This window comes from Cryptotermes secundus, unplaced genomic scaffold (assembly GCF_002891405.2).
Source record: "Cryptotermes secundus unplaced genomic scaffold, Csec_1.0 scaffold364, whole genome shotgun sequence".
NCBI lineage: Eukaryota > Metazoa > Arthropoda > Insecta > Blattodea > Kalotermitidae > Cryptotermes > Cryptotermes secundus.
Window position 1 is genome coordinate 3,180 of NW_019733841.1, and position 17,030 is coordinate 20,209.

The following is a 17,030-nucleotide window of genomic DNA, read 5'->3' on the forward strand; positions in this document are numbered from 1 at the left end:
TTTCCTAAAGAAGTTACTAGATAATGCTACTTTGTGAATTATTGTTGTGCTGTCAGAATCTGTTTCAAGTTAGAAATTAATCTTACTATACTATAAACAGAAATGTCATTTTTGCAGTTCTCTTTTCAAGAAGTTAGGATACTGAGATCTGAGGTCATCAGCAATGAAAATTCAGATTGTGCTGTTAGATATGATGTTGTATAGTCTTGTAGGCACTTACTGATGTTCCAGAGACACCCACTGCTTTAATTGTAACATGAAAATGTAAGCAGAAGACCTCATAGGTGGTTACTAAAGTTTCAGGAGAACCTGTTCCCTCCAACTTTAGAGTAGAATATACAGACAATATGCTCCTCCTAACACTGTAGCCACCTATGAGACTACACTGCTGTGTCATCTGGCAGTAATCAGGGTTTACTGCCACAGGATTATTTAATTTAAACTCTGATTAAATACACGTACAACAAATGTTAGGTATGCAAGGTATGACTTCTTATACTATGTGGTGACTTCAATACTGAAGCTGTTAAATCTACTGGCTCGTTGTTTGTTGCGGGTTCATTCTGATGAAGGAGGGAAACTAGAGCATGTGTTAGTGGCTCAGCCGTAATCTGGAGTCTCCATCCTAACACTGTGTTGGGGTTTCTTAATGTACCTACAATTTAGCATGTTTATCACAATCTGCACAAAACTGTAGATAAAACTTGCAACAGAATGATATGTTTTTTTAATTGCTAGTGGGGTCCCTTGTACTGCAGCCACTTCTGGCCTATTGTACCAGCCCCAGATGATAGGTGAGGGTGACTGTGGAGCAATTGGTGGAATGAAGATTGGCAGGGGAAACCGAAGTACTTGGAGAAAACCTGCCCCAGCACCACTTTGTCCATCGCAAATCCCACTTTACCAGACCCGGGCTGCCGCAGTGGGAAGCCAGCAAATATTATGGTTACTAATGATGCTTAGCCACTGCACATCCTAAGGGTCCCATCAAGTTATCAGCTGGCCCCTATAGACGGAGGTTGAGTGGTCAGCTTCATGCTGTGACCTATGAAACATCAAATGAAAGGATCTCAGGTATTCACTAGCTGGGTTGACTGTAGAGCCATGTTGGATATGATGACAAAGAGAAAAACCCTTACCCAAATCATCCAGCCTGTAGCCAATTACTTCACTTATATCAGTTTCCTGGCTGGAAACAATAATTACAGATTTGAATGAGGGGAGATATTTGTGAGATAGACAATTTTGTATTTGATGTAATATGAGTGCTCACACTGTTGTGTCAATAAACTGAACAAATAAGAAGCTAGCCAGATGTTTTATTCTTATAACAGTACATACACAATTTGAAAGGCACAATAAACACAGTTATATATTCACACACACACACAGCATCCCCTCAACCTGTTATATTACATAAACAAAATATTTCATTTGTAATATAATATATAATACATATTTTGGCACAAATGTTAATTACAAATACTGACCACACTCAAGATATAGGCATATGTTGTATATGGATATGTGAACAATGACTGGAAAGTTAGATCACAATAGTAACGAGATTCAGAGGATTTCAGCATTTCATTACATACCAACTTTTACACAGTTCAGAGGGGAACACCTGGTGAAGTTAATGCTAAAATCAGGTTAGACAGCAAGAAACTTGGAAAAGAAATAATGACATATAATTTCCAGCAATTGTCTCCATCTGGAAATAATAAAAAACAGCCAAATTCTGTTTTTGGATTACTTTAAACAGGCATGGTTCATTTTGCAAGACTGTCTGCTGTACAGACATAAGGAACACAAGAGAACTGGAACCACATGGCAGGGTAGTGCCAGAAGGCTGTACAACACTTCCAATGGTTTATATATAATAGATTATGTTACACTAATCAAAAAGATGACCTCACACATAAGACAGGTACCCTCCACAGTGGAAAGTTTTAGGGAGAGATCATTTTATTACCAGTTCAGATGAAACTTATTGACTTCTAATATGAAAATATCACCAATAATCAAAATCTCTTGTTTTTAAAACTCTAATGCCAGCAATACAATGATGGCGGAAGACCTAAAGGATTATATTTCAATGTCATATATTTAAGAAGAAAAATCTGAGTGATTCATTATGACTAGATAGCTTCATAAACAAAAAATTTATTCTTCTATTTATGAAAATTACTCAAAGCTGGTCAGCCACTGAGGCGCCTGGACATAAAATATTTCATCTAAAACCATGTAATACATAACCATGTAATCATGACTTTGCTTACTTGTAAGATGTAATTTAATTGTTTAGTGGAAATCATTCTTCCAGATGGTGAGAAAAAGGATATACATTATCAACTGACAATTTCTTAATCAGCACCACTACTGACTGTCATACTAACTCTTGGAATATACCACAGCACTTTCCACAACACAGAAACATTGCCACCCAGCTCTGATGCCAAACCTGCTCGACTCCTTACAAAGTCTTGTGATGCACAGACTATCAGGATCTGGTCTCATGAAACGAACAGGCAAATGTCCCATCCTTAGAGTCAATCCCATCTATCCCTGTGAACATAGATCTTCTGATGCCCAACTGCTACACTTCTCACCATACAAAAAACCAAACAAAGAGAACTGTGAGTAGCTACAGGATGGCACCCATTGTAGTACAAGGACAGTTCAAAATGGTTTTTTGAAAGCGAGGCTGTGGATGGCTGTGTTTAGAAGGATGATTATAATATTTACTTGATGACTATATTATTGGAAGAAAGTTAACTGTGATTAAGAAGCACAGATGAAGTTTTATTGAAAAGATACTGAAAGGTAATGTGAATTATGTGCATATATAATATTCATTTATGATTTAAAATATTACATTTTATGAATGGTGAGAGAGTTTAATAGCAAAGTGTAAATGACCATGGGCTTCAAGCAACTGATACATCAGTTCAGTTCATGGGTTCAATTTCTGATGAGGTCATTGGAATTTTCAATTGACATAATTCTTCCAGGCACACATGACCCTGGGGTCGACTCAGGTTATAATAGAAATGAGTATCAGGAATCTTCCTGAGGGGTAAAGGGCAACTGGCACACAAGGCTAACCTCACTGCCATCTGTGAGCCAACTGTCTTGAAAATGTGGGAGCCTCAAAGTCCTACAACCCTATGGGCCTCCACAGCCTATTACAGGAATTACCTTTTTACCTTTTACTGGAAGGATTATATTGTGGTGTATAGACTGATTGGTAAGCAGTGACTCTCTAAACGACCATTTCTGGCCAATGGCTCAGTAAATACGTTCCCACAGCAACAAAGAAGCATGCAACAATAGAGTTGGAAATTAGGTATTTCTATGTGGTCCATGCTGAGATGTTATAAGCAAGGGAGTAGTCAGTTGAGAGATTTCTGTATTGGAGGCCATGAAATACGTGTAGAACCAAAGTGCATAAAGGTGAAGAATCGACACTGTTAGAAGCCATTGCCAAGGAATGGCTGATGAAGACATAGCAGACTGGGAAGTCCTTAGCAGGTGTTGTGGTGATTTTTCAATTGAGGAGGATAATGGTGGCACTGTAATCCCTTGTAGTTCTGAATTGTGTATAAATGGCCAATAAATCCATTCACCAATCCAAGCCCTGTCTATAGTCATACTATGTGTCAATATTGTTATTTACTTTGTGTACTTCACATGAGCTCAGTGGTTCTATAACCATTCCCAGCTTTTAATTGTTCATGTGTGGGAATCATCAATATAAATTGTTTCAGCAATGTAAATACAATCATGACCGAAAAATACATCCACTCATCTCTCACAATTTCAAGATTGTCTGATGAGTTGGAAATGTTCACTGTCATGTGTACAATACATGTATTTTTACCAGAACATCTGATATGAGATATTTTTATTTGAATACTCATACTGACTGTGATGTGCATCATCCTGACATAGAATTAGGCATGAAGTAATGTTTTGATTCAGATAGTTTCCTCCAATATTGTTTGAAGGGCCTTCTATTATATAAACACATTCTGTGACCCTATAACAGACTTTCCTAACCTTTTGCAGTAAAAGTAAAAAGTAAAGCTAACCCTGTAACAGGCTGTGAAGGCTCGTAGGGCTGTGAGACGTTGAGGGTCCCACATTATCTAGACAATTGGCTCAAAGATGGTGGTAAGGTTGTCAGCTTTGTGTGCTGGCCGCACTTTACTCCCCAGGAATATTATTTATTTAATTCCTGGTACTCGTTTCTGTTAGAGGCTGAGTGAACTCCAGGGCCACAATGCAGCCAGAATGATTAGGTCAATTGAAAAAACCCAATGACCTCATTGGGACTTGAACCCACGACCTTCCGGCTTGTAGCATAGTGCCTCAACCAACTATGCTACCGTGTGCCGCTTTGCCACGGCAGTATCTGAAAAAATGTATATGAAATCAAAGTTTCCTCAATTGTGGAAGAAATAAAATTTTCAATTAATACTATTTTGTTATAATGCTTACTTGTGTTACCACCTTGTTTCATCAAAGACTTTTGCGTTTTGTGTTTTACAGTCAATTTATGTTCTTAAAATCATTCATGATAAGTCAGAATGCCTCTTGACTTAATTCAACTGTACATATTCCTGGGAACTTATGAAAATAGAAAAACGTTTTACAGTGATATTATGTCTGCTGAATATGTCATGAAGAGGCAGTAAAGATACATCCTCTCTTAGAAAATAGCACAAAGTAGACATTGGTTACTGAATCTGACTACACACCTCCATTCAGTACCAAGGTTAAGGAGACTGAAGGTATGTCTTCCTTTCTGCATGTCTCCATGACACAGTCATGACATGATCTTTAAGCAAAGGGAAAACTTTAACTACTTCACATACACTCAGATATCAAAATATGTGATTTTATAGCACTATTAGTGTATTTTTTTGTTGTCTCAGTTGTACTGTATTTATGGCTTTTATATTTGTATGACTTGTTCCACATCCTACAGTCATTCTGACTTACTTTGGATCTATGGAATGTACTGTATGTATGTATGTATGTATGTAATTATTGTAAAGGAAGATGATGGGAAAATGTGTGTCACTTAAAACTGTTCTTTATAATACTTGGTTCCTCAGAAGTAAGGCTCTTAAATAGGGTTTCTTATCTGGTGTCAGTAATACAACTTTGTTATTTGTGAGGTCACAATTATTGAGCTAAGATACTCAACCAAAGAATGCCTCTTTCATGGCATTCTAAATTAGTATGAGATAATTATACTAATGCCCATGTCATTTTCACAAACTGTTACAAGGTTACTTGCCAGTATTGTCTCAAGTCTTCACACTTAAATTACTACATTAGATAGATCATGCACTGTTCTGTAACAGTCCAACTCCTGTCATTCACTTTCAATCACAATCTCTCCTCAGCCAAGAACATGATAATTTTTGTTTTATGTACTCATGCTGCCACATCAGCAGCTGCCACATGTTGAATGTGGTGGATGCAGAATTACATTTGCTTCTTGAGCTCCAGGTTTAGGGCCTCCATGTCGGCCTGGCAACATGGCACAGTCTACAGCCATCTCCATCCTCCTCATGACACGATCCAGAAGCATTTCAACAGCCCGAGACACATTCTGTCCTGTTGCCGCACTCGTCTCTAAATACAACAAGCTGTTCAGAGACAAAACTTTTAATGTTCACATGATACACATTCTACAACTTGTGGCAGGGATCAGTTATAGCTACGGTGTATTATTGACGGAATCATTACTGGCAGTGGACAACTGAAATACGCTGAGATAAATCCACACCAATGATATTTCTTCCACCAAATATCCTCCACAGACTAATCAAGGCTTACATGAAGAGAGACTAACAACCCATCCCTTACTTATGGTAAAAACAATCATTTCAAGTGATCTGATTACATGATATTAACGGTTGTGAAGTACTCAGCTTACCCATATTTCTCAGCTGTCTCTTTGGCACGCTGCTCACTGATTATCCTCTTGTCCTCTAAGTCACACTTGTTCCCACACAACACCACATCTGGGTCCTCACAATATGCATGTGTCTACAAAAGGACACATCATTAGGATCTGGTTCGTGAGTATCATTGCACACAGTCTCGGCATGCATTTTTACACCTTGGCATTCTGAATCTGCATTCAAGTATAGGTAGATATCATAAAGCTAAATAAATTGTTACCGTAGTTATTTTGGTTACTATTCTTACCATAATTCCTGTTGTCAATATGGATGGTTCATATGATTACCACAGTTCAGTAGTAGCATAGCTCCCATTTCACAAGTTTATGTATCGGCTACATTTGTATTACTGAGTTTAGGAAATAAACTATGAATTTAGGTTGGCCCCAAATGGCCAAGTGTAAGAGGGGGCAACAAAATGTATGCTTGTCCGCTTCTACACAGTCGGAACAAATTGGAAGGGAGGGCGATGACAACACAGTCAACACTCCAACTTCATGTATTCTGCAAAGTTAAATTATATTTTTATTTTCAGGTACATTTCTGATACCTCTCACATGCGTGTGTACACACACAACTTATAGAACATTGTGAGTCCATCCTAACTGAGGTTTTTCTGTCATCTTCAATCTGTCCAGGCAAACGTCAGGATAAAAACAGGTAAAGCTATCCTTGTAACAGGCCATGGAGGCCCGTAGGGCTGCAAGATGTTGAGGGTCCCACATTATCTAGACAGTCGGCTCACAGATAGTGGTAAGGTTGTCAGCCAAACGTGCTGACTGCCCTTTGCCCCCCCCCCCAGGAAGATTCCTGGTACTCATTTCTGTTAGAGGCTGAGTCGACCCCAGGGCCATAGTGTGGCTAGAAGGATTAGGTCAATTGAAAAAAATCCACTTCATTGGGAAACGTCAGGTTACAGTATCACAATTAAGGTGACATCTGGCTCCTTCCACAATCTTTCCAGTTCATTACTTACTAATCATCCTACCATCTGATGCTAAATAATCTTCACTGTTGGCAGTGCTGATGTTAGCAGCAGTAATGACAATATGGAATATGGAGAAGGAATGTTGGTAGTACTGTCCAGCAGTAGTGATGCATATCAACTTCATGGGTTATTTAGTATCAAGTGGGACTGATAATAACTATGTGAAGGGATTTTAGATGAGGATTTGTGGCCATTTTAATCACTATTTACAAAGGAAGAACAAATGGGGGTCATGCCTGTCTGTGGCTTAGTAGCAGTGCCTGACCTCTTGGACAGATTTTCTTAAAATCTGATATGAGAAACTTCCAAAAACCTGTCAGGCAATATTGATTTTCAGCCACGCTGGTCTGTAATAAAGCCTGGTTTACAAGTGACCATAAATTGACTTTTTCATGTATCACACAAACACTTTTGTTGAAATTCAATATGGGAGACTGCAATTCATTTTCATTTAATTAAGTAAGTTCTTAAGCTTTCATAATGAATATGTGTGCTAAAATCTTCTTTGGTGATCCTATCTTTTAAGTGCGCTTAATAAATTTTAAAGAACATCAATAATAATTTTGTGTATGCCCTTTCCAGTCTTGTTAAGATACCATTCTCTCATTCGTATGAACAAACCAGGCGGATCTATGACTAACACTCCACTTGGCCACGCCATAGCTCAAGCGGTTAGTTGCTGGCTTCCCATCGTGGCAGCCCAGGTTCGATCCCGGGTCTGGTCAGGTGGGATTTGTGGTGGACAAAGTGGCGCTGGGGCAGGTTTTCTCCGAATACTTCGGTTTCCCTTACCAATCTTCATTCCACCAAATTCTCCATCATCATATTCACCCGGGGCAGGCTACAATAGGCCAATCAGGTGCCACCGTGCCGAGTGGACCCAACTGGACTCCACCTCCCACTAAGCAAATTAAAAAAAGGAAAAAAATTAAATTAAAACGCTCCACTCGCAAAAAATGAAATAAAAGTTTACCATAACATATCTCAAAAGTTTGCCAGTTTTACCTGTTACTATTATAGAATGGAAGTAATTAAAAACAACTTGGTTATGTATCCTCCACCAGCATTCTCCTGAATACATCAGCATGCTGGTGTTCTAGGAAAATATAATTTTCATACAATATTTACAGACCTTTCATAATCTTCTATCATTTAACATTTCAAAAAGATTCATCAGGCATCACCATGAAAAGCACATTAACATTTCATGTTATTTGCAATGCTGGCATTTCATTTTACGCATTAATTGCCTCTGAGAGTTGGATAAAGATTTGTCATCATAGAACATTTCAGGACCATACACTGAATAATATCAGCTGCAGTCACCCCAAGATGTATCTCTGAAGCTACCATGTTGGTATCAGATGGAGTTTAAAGGGACTCAGATGACCCACAACAACATGAACTCTATATTAAATTCAGTGAAACCTGGCTACTTAAACTCATACACATAGAAACAGAATGCATAATCCTGACATATTTTTCTTTTGGATAGCAGATGAATACAAACTACCAGTATGTTCCTAGGTGACATGATCTTTGTGTCAGTTGTTACAAAATTCCTTCCATTAATTTAAAAATGTTTAGGGATAAACACAGTTTATCTTTACTGCATTTTCCCTCCAGGAGGTAATATGGTAATAAAATGGTGAAACATAAGTAACATGACTATAATTTGGCATATAACATTTTGGAAACTGGAACTTTGAAGACAGAAAAAAAAAACACCTCAGGTTAGGCAGTCCCCAAGCTAAAATTTGAACTGTTGATCAGTCACACATGAAGTGGGAGTGATATCAAATACACTGCAACATTTGGGACCAACATATTTTATTTCTCCAACAGTGACAGGGTTAAACGGTCCTTGAGGGCTTCCTACATACTCGTCTGACTCTCATCTCCCATTCACTTTATACACTTGTATGATGCTCCCACAGTACATAACGTCTGAAAACATGTTAATAATTAGTGAAATGTTAATACAGTGGTACAGGCAAACATACATGATGGGCATCTCTAAATGTTAGTGAGCCCCTCATAATATGTGGAGCTGAACCACTTCCATACCCTCAATTGGTCAAGCCAATTCCTTACTTCCAAGAAGGACTGCTCGTTAGTCAAGTCAAAGAGTAGCAAGAATCCCATTGCATCTCTGTAGAAGGCGGTCGTTAGGCTACGGTATCTGAGGCAAGACAATACAAGGTCATTATAATACTACATAGGGAGGACTCTTCACAGAGCTAATGCAATTAAAAGCAAGTGTCATATATACTGGAAACTGTCACAGATATTCATGAGGTTATCGTATGTGATATAATATAATTAGAATCATTACAGGATGTAGAAGTAGAGATTCATGTAGAGAATTATTTAAGAAATTAAAAATTCTACCTCTTCAATCGCAATACATATTATTGCTTCTCTTATTTGTTGTTTACAACAAAGATAAATTCAAATAAAATTCTGATGTCTATAACATGAATACTAGACAAAAATATAACTTCCACCTACCCTCATCAACTTTATCAGTATATCAAAAAGGAGTCTACTTTACTGGCATAAAAGTGTTCAACAATCTGCCACAAAGTATTAAAAACTTGGGCAATGATACTAAAAAGTTTAAATCAGAGTTAAAGAATTATCTACATGCTCATTCCTTCTACTCTTTAGATGAATACTTCAATGTAAATAGAGAATGATGTAAAATTAAGTTATATTAATTTTTAAGCTAAAATTGCCTGTACTTATGTATGTAACCTTTTGACTTGTTCTGTATCCAAAGGTACTAACCTGCTTAGGATTTATAGAATGTAAATAAATTCAATTCAATTCAATGAGAAGGTTTGAGGTGTACCTAGGTATTCTAGTACCTGAGGCAGGTTCCTTGTTCTTACACTTAAAAACTACAGAAAAATACTGCTGGCAGTGAGTAAACAAACAATGCACACAGTTCATATGGAGAGGTTCAATCTCAAGAAATTATATAAGTTAGAGGGTAAAGAGCAGAATCATATTGAAATCTGAAAAAAATCACAGCTTTCAAAATCTTAGATATTGAGATGGATATTACTAAAGCTTGGGAAACTATTAGAGACAATATCAAAATTTCAGCCAAAGAGAGTCTAGGTTATTATGAAATGAAAAAACATAAGCCATAGTTCAATGAAGGATGTTCAACATTATTAGATCAAAGGAAACAAGCCAAACTGCAGTGGTTTCAGTATACAAGCAAAATAAATGGGGATCATCAGAACAATATAAAATGTGAAGCCAGCAGGCATTTCAGGAACAAAAAGAGGAAATTTCTGAGAGACAGAATTAATGAGCTTGCAATGAACAGTAAGAACAAGAACACCAGAGACTTGTATAGAGGAATAAATGACTTTAAGAGGGGTCACCAAACTAGAAGTAACTTAGTGAAGGATGAGAATGGTGATCTGCTTGCAGATTCCCACAACATTTTGAATAGGTGGAAGAACTACTCTCAGTGATTGAATTTACTTGTGGTCAGTGATGTTAGGCAGACAGAAATAACTAACAGCTGAGCTATTGCTACCTGATCCTCATCCTTTTGGGGTGTAACTGCTATTGCAAAGTTGAGAAGGTATAAATTACTAGGTAGTGATCAAATTCCAGAAGGACTGATTCATGCAGGAAGTGAAATATTGTGTTCTGAGATCCGTAAGCTAATTAATTCCATTTGGCATAAGGAAGACTTGCCCGATCAGTGGAAGGAGTCTGTTAATTTACCAATTCATAAGAAGGGCAATAAAACTGACTGCAGTCATTATAGTGGGATATCACTGCTATCAACTTCATACAAAATTTTATCCAATATTCTTCTCTCAAAGTTAAGTTGATGCATAGATGAAATTTTTGGGGATCATCAGTGTGGGTTTTGACGTAACAAATCAGCTACTGATCAGATGTTTTGCATTCATCAGATACTGGAGAAAAAATTGGAGTATAGTGAGACAGTACATCAGCTATTTGTAGACCTCAAGAAAGCCTATGATTCAGTTTTGAGGGAAGTATTGTACATTATTCTAATAGAGTTTGGGGTACCCATGAAACTAGTTAGGCTGATTAAAATGTGTTTAAACGAAACATATAGTAAATTCTATATAAGTAAACATCTGTCTGATAATTTTCCTATCCAGCATTGTCTAAAACAACGAGATCCTTTATCACCACTCATTTTCAACTTTCCTTTAGAATATGCCATTAGGAAGGTCCAGGAAAACCAGGTGGGACTGAAATTAAATGGGACACATCAGCTGTTGGTCTATGCTGATGATGTTAATCTACTGGGTGATAATATAGATACCATAAAGAAAAGCACACAAACTTTTAACTGACACTAGTAAGGAGGTTGGTCTAGAAATAAACACAGAAAAAACTAAGTATATGTTGCTGTCTCGTCACCAAAATGCAGCGAAAATCATAACAAAAAGAGAGAGCTAACTGATGTTTTGAAAATGTGGTGCAGCTCAGATATTTGTTTAACAACCAAAACAAATCAAAACCTGATTCAGGAAGAAATTAACAAGAGACTGAATTACCGTTTAGTCCAGAAACGTTTGTCTTCTTGTTTGCTGTCTAAAAACGTAAAAATTATGATATACAAAACTATAATTTTTCCTGTGGTTCTGTATGGGTGTGAAACTTGGTACAAGTTAATGGGAAAACACCCAAAAGAATATCCATCATAGAGTCAGTGACTAACATACATGGATGAAGTTGAAACTCAAGTGCCATATTCAGGTTTATAAAGAATGGAAGCATGCAATTGCACTGTTCACGTGGGGTGAAAAAAGTGACTAATCACCTTGTATTGTATAAGATCTGTGTTTCTAATGTACCATGCACACAAAATTCATAATTCAGTGTCACTAATGACATCATTTCTGGGTGCAACATAGCATGGTGTGGTGGGCACCAGAATAAAAGTTAACACTTAAAGAAATTCCCCACAGGGTTAATTTCTCCTACACCAACTCCACATGTAGCAAGCAGGAATTAAACCCAGATCCTTGAAATGTATGGTATGATTTGTGGGCTTGTAAACAGGTGATTATGGGACCCGTGGCCTCTGGACCTGTCACTATAGGATGCTGAATGCTATAGCATGGGTGGTGAATCCATATCTGCAATGTACACAAAAACTGGGCCCCACCAACATGTCCATGTAGCAGGTAATGGGGGCTTTTAGCCAGAAGAAGAAGCTTTGAAAGAAATAATAAATACTTCATTACGGCCTCAGCTATCACCACTAGCCATTTTTTTTCCCCCTTTGGCACTACAGCCCCAGTGGGCCTATGCCTACCTCCATGAACTCCGTTCACTTCGCTTTTTCTAGATCGTGAGTGATCAGCTCATCGCAAGGCCTCTACCTGTAGACAAACACAGAAAAACGCACACAAACATCCATGCCGAGTGGGATCCGAACCCACGATCCCGGCTTCCAAGCGAGCGAAGACAGTGCATGCCTTAGACCGTGCGGTTACCGTGACCGGCACCAGTAGCCATTACAGAACCCTAATGTCATTACTAAGAATTACTGTGAAAAGGGTTTATTTTCATTACTGTCCAAGCATGCCTGCAACTTAATATCAAAACTTACCTCTCCTGACCAGCTGTATCCCACAGCTGCAGATGTACCCTCTGGCTGTGACCTTGAGACCGATACACCTGCAACATCAGATATTGTCATTACAAAAGGTTAATTAATTCCGTCCAGTGGGACGAAGTTTTTTTTTTTTTTTTTACTTTTTAATATTTTATCCTTAACAGGTTTCAGTCTTATAGATGATCTTCAGAAGGATATCAACACAATTAGAAACCACTATTACAGTATGTTTTGTGAGTATTAATACAATGAGTACAATACAATAGAATAATACAATGAGCTTGTATTAGTACAAGCCACTGTAGTTGTTAAAAACATTAGATTTTGTACTCATTGTATTATAACAACATTCTATGTATATATTACTATTCAGAAAAAGTAATAGTGGTTTCTAATTGTATTGATATCCTTCTGAAGATTGTCTATAAGGCTGAAACATGTTAAGAATAAAATATTAAAAAGGAAAAAAAAAAAAAAAACTTCATCAGTCACACTGGATGGAGGGACCAGGATGAAACAAAAAGAAATCAGACATTGCCATTTCTCACATTGGATATATACATGTTAGTATGACTACCAGTTAACGATCGAGATAGAATTGATGTAATACTTTGCTTTATGTCAAGTAAAGGCAAACTACAGCATGACAGCTTTCATTTCATCTCCTGGATCTGTCATGAGAAGTTTAACATAACTAAGACTATGGTAGTATAATCCACAGGTTCAACATCGCTAATACCAATCCCAGTGACCCTTACATAAGGGCTCACAGTATGAGAAGGGAAATAACTTAAAGGAGAGAAATAGAACATGCACTAAGCGCATTGGATGTCACACATCCTCCTCTGTTTGCATTACTACAGCCATGTTCACTCTCTAGAGCAACAGCACTGAGTGAAAGGTGGTGTTTTGGAGGACATCATATACGAATTTACCATCTGAGAGCCGGGGGTCCTCTGTGAACATTAAGCCTACATTCTTCTCAGACATGTCACAACGCAGTCAAAGCTCACATCCAAGAAGGCTGCAGTCATAAATTTATAAGTGGTCTAAGAAGCTATGGGGGCGGGGGCACGCAGTAGCGTAGTTGGTTGAGGCACTATGCTACAAGCCACAAGGTCACGGGATCAAATCCTGATGAGGTGTATTTTTATCAATTGACCTAATCCTTCCAGCCGCACTATGGTCCTGGGGTTGACTCAGCCTCTAACAGAAATGAGTACCAGGAATTAATTAAACAATTTTCCTGGGGAGTAAAGCGCGGCCGGCAAGTAAGGCTGATAACCTTACCGCCATCTGTGAGCTGACTGTCTAGAAAATGTGGGAACCTCAATATCTCACAACCCTATGGGTCTTCATGGCCTGTTACAGGGATATTTTTACTTTTATTTACTTTAGTAGGGAGCTATGACAGCTACAATAAAAATAAATTGATGATGCAACCAATGACTTCAGAACTTAACACATTCATTGTAACTTCCCATTAAAAATGCAACATGTAAACAGTAATAAAATTCTACTCATGTTGCAAATCTTGTTAGTTTACAACAGTGGGTGTAAGAAAACACAAAACAACAGCAGAATCGAACCAATGTCTTCTTTCTAAGGTGTTAAGGCTGGCTGTGGTACCTGCCTAGCCTGTGGGGATCTTTTGCTGGAGATGAAGTGGCCAAGTTTTGAAGCTGACCATTCATCTCCATCTAGATCCAAAATTAAGAATGTCTGGAGCTATAGCTCCACTTCCCCATACTTCTTCATGGACGGTTACCCAATTATGCACAGGGACAATTCTGCTTTCATGTACACATATAATCTATATCAAAAGTACATCACAGTGGACTAGAAATGATTACTGTAGGGAAAAATATATTTTCCCCTATATATAAACAGGACAATTAAAATAAATGCAGTAATCTCTTGCTACTACTGAATATTCCTACCAAGGAATCTGAAGATTAAATTGTTACCTTGTATTATATTTCAGTATACTTACATGCTGTTAATGACATGTGAGCTCATGCAGTGTAGTGATTTCCATCAATTAACTGTTGCCTGATGATGGCCTCATGTGCCCAAAACAAGTAGCAACAAATGACATTTTATGAATTCAAAATGTAACTATAAGGGACATTTAAAATAAAATTTGTGTTTGCATTATAGGTGGAAGTGAGTGAGTGAAGTTAGCTGTGTAACCAACATTCTGTGCTTAATAAATATTCAGTGCAAGGTTTTAATAGATTCTGAAGTATTATAAAGGTAATTAAGGTTACATTACTCAGTGACATCTGCTGCAAATTTCTTTACATAAATGACCTGTTAAATTGCATGAACAAGATAATCTACTCACAACACACCACTTGTACCACTGTGAATTGCAAGCATTGAAATATGAAATTCACAATAGAATAATTTATATATTAACTTACCAGTCTTTTTTCTCTGAAATCTATGCCAACTGTTGAAATGAAACGGTTATTGAAGGTTCCATCCGTGTACTGATAAAGGAAGCTTGTCTTCCCTGCTCCAGAATCACCCAAAGCCAGAAATTTAATTAAGTAATCATAATCCATTCTAGAAAGTAATCTGCCGCTGTATTTGAGGAAGAGAAATGATTAAGTATAGCTCAACAGTACTTGTAAAATAATTGTATCAGGTCTAGTTCTCCTCTTAAAAAGTCACTGCTAATCTTTCACAAGTGTACAGTCCTTTCAAGTTTCTTGTCCCCATTACAAAGTTTACACTAAAACTATATAGTTATTTACCCCCTACATCCTCACAATTTGTGCAATTTGACGCTTCCACAGCAATGCCTATGATGAGAACCGTATTCTGTGTTGTGACGACGTGTAGTCTGGTATAAGTCGAGCGACGTTTCGGAAGAATGTTTTGCCCCCATCTTCAGGGTCAAAGAAATGGCCCAGCAAACAGCACTAACGTCGTTGTTTCCTTGGTGGGCTATTTCATCCTGAAGGTGGGGGCAGTTCATTCGAAACGGCGGTAACCTCCATCGGACTGTACGGAATCACATAGCGAAGGTAGTATTGTTTATCCACAAAATAATCAGTAGATTTGGTTAGGCTAGGTCAGGTCAAAACATGTTAGGGTTGGATGATATCAACCATTTATTACATTTCTTTCATTTATGGAACATTTTACAAGTGTGCATAAAGTATGCAAGCACAATAAATCAATAACTTAACATCTTTAATATACGCAGATACATCTGCTGCCATATACCACTCACAATTTATTCTGCTACGTTGGCAGGACATGAATGTGGGTGAAACAAAATTTGTGGTCCCTACATGTTTAATTTCATCGTGTATATGACCGTAGTTGTAATTCACATCATAAACTGCTTCCTAGTTATTTTCATGTACTGTACTACTTTCTACGAAATATAACACGCATTGCACACCTACCTGTTGCAATGTCAACGCCCACTACAAAAACAAATGAAGGTGCCGGAGGAGGTAGAAACCAAAGAAACCATAGAGGTGATCATCTGACTGTCATTTCAGATTTGTTGTAGAATTCTAGTCAAACTTATGAGCTGCTAGTAATGGACGTGAAAGTAGAAGTCGAATACTGGTGAGCAATTTTGAACATGTGTGTTTGATTCACACAATGCCGTTTTAAAATAAACTGCCTTGTTACTGCTGTGTCTGTAATGTAGACGACGAAATTCGAAAACATCACGACATATGACCGTACTGTTAGATGCGGAATAAATTCATAATTCACATATTCATTTTCCATAAATCCATACAGAAAACAATTTCATAGTATGTGGAAATAGTCGCAAACAAAGCAGTACAACGCACATATAGTCACACATCAGAAAGTAAATAAAGTAAGCATCAACATGAACATTACTTATAACTAAAAAAATCTTAAGTTATTGTAGTATGAACATAATAATACTCTAGTAATAAAACCTAGTAAATGGCAACAAAGCAATAACAACGAATACATTCCATCGAATATATGTACATATATTTCTTTAAGGTTATAAGGAAGTCCATTAAAAACCTTTACTGCCATGTGATATACTTCTTTACTATATATGGCCAGGTTAACCTGATATATATGTAAATTAATATTTTGTCTGGTTTTTACTTCATAATAATCCTTATTTGTAACAAATTTATCTCATATTTATTACAAACATCATTAGTGAATATATATACTGTGATTTTAAGGGCAGTATGTAAAATGTGAGCATATTTTCTCTAGCATGCTAATAAAATAACTGTGAAGTATGATTATATTTGAAAACATAATAAATTAAAATTTGAGATAAAGTTGCAGAAAATTATATTGTGCATATTTTGAGTGAGCATAAGGGCCGAAGAGCGAAGTGTTAAAAACACTTTAGAAATTAGAAGTCTTAATGTGTAGAGGCACCTGGTTTTGGTAAGTCTGCTAGCAG

General features: G+C 37.3%; 2 protein-coding genes across 9 annotated transcripts in view; one reads left to right on the top strand and one right to left on the bottom strand.

The window, feature by feature from the left end:
• Positions 1-5,074: 5,074 nt before the first annotated feature.
• Positions 5,075-16,080, bottom strand: LOC111868231 (ras-related protein Rab-27A). Of its 6 annotated transcripts, none has more exons than XM_023858683.1 (6): positions 16,021-16,080; positions 15,025-15,187; positions 12,593-12,660; positions 9,037-9,151; positions 5,954-6,066; positions 5,075-5,663 (listed from the first exon to the last, which is right to left on the bottom strand). In XM_023858683.1, the coding sequence occupies exons 2-6, from the start codon at positions 15,166-15,168 to the stop codon at positions 5,462-5,464; spliced, it is 642 nt and encodes a 213-aa protein (XP_023714451.1). In that variant the 5' UTR covers positions 15,169-15,187; positions 16,021-16,080; the 3' UTR covers positions 5,075-5,461. The 6 variants fall into 6 exon arrangements, with proteins under 6 accessions (XP_023714451.1, XP_023714452.1, XP_023714448.1 ...); XM_023858684.1 differs by lacking the exon at positions 16,021-16,080 and adding an exon at positions 15,843-16,008; XM_023858680.2 differs by lacking the exon at positions 16,021-16,080 and adding an exon at positions 15,376-15,659 and having other exon boundaries at positions 9,064-9,151.
• LOC111868234 (migration and invasion enhancer 1) overlaps positions 16,071-17,030 on the top strand; it is a 38,987-nt gene continuing 38,027 nt past the window's right edge. For 2 of the 3 annotated variants that reach the window (XM_023858687.2, XM_023858688.2), the window contains exon 1: positions 16,071-16,189. In XM_023858687.2, coding sequence (XP_023714455.1) covers positions 16,161-16,189 — 29 coding nt within the window. In that variant the 5' untranslated portion in view covers positions 16,071-16,160. The remainder of the gene's footprint in view (positions 16,190-17,030) is intronic. The other variant, XM_023858686.2, reaches the window with a different exon arrangement.

Excerpts from the sequence above, each read along its gene's own strand:
- LOC111868231 (XM_023858679.2), bottom strand. The coding sequence starts at position 15,584 with ATGAACTGCCCCCACCTTCAGGATGAAATAGCCCACCAAGGAAACAAC. Across the intron at positions 12,661-15,024 it reads ATTTCAGAGAAAAAAGACTG|GTGTATCGGTCTCAAGGTCA; the intron begins GTAAGTTAATAT and ends CTGATGTTGCAG. Across the intron at positions 6,067-9,036 it reads ATTGGCTTGACCAATTGAGG|ACACATGCATATTGTGAGGA; the intron begins GTATGGAAGTGG and ends GTCCTTTTGTAG.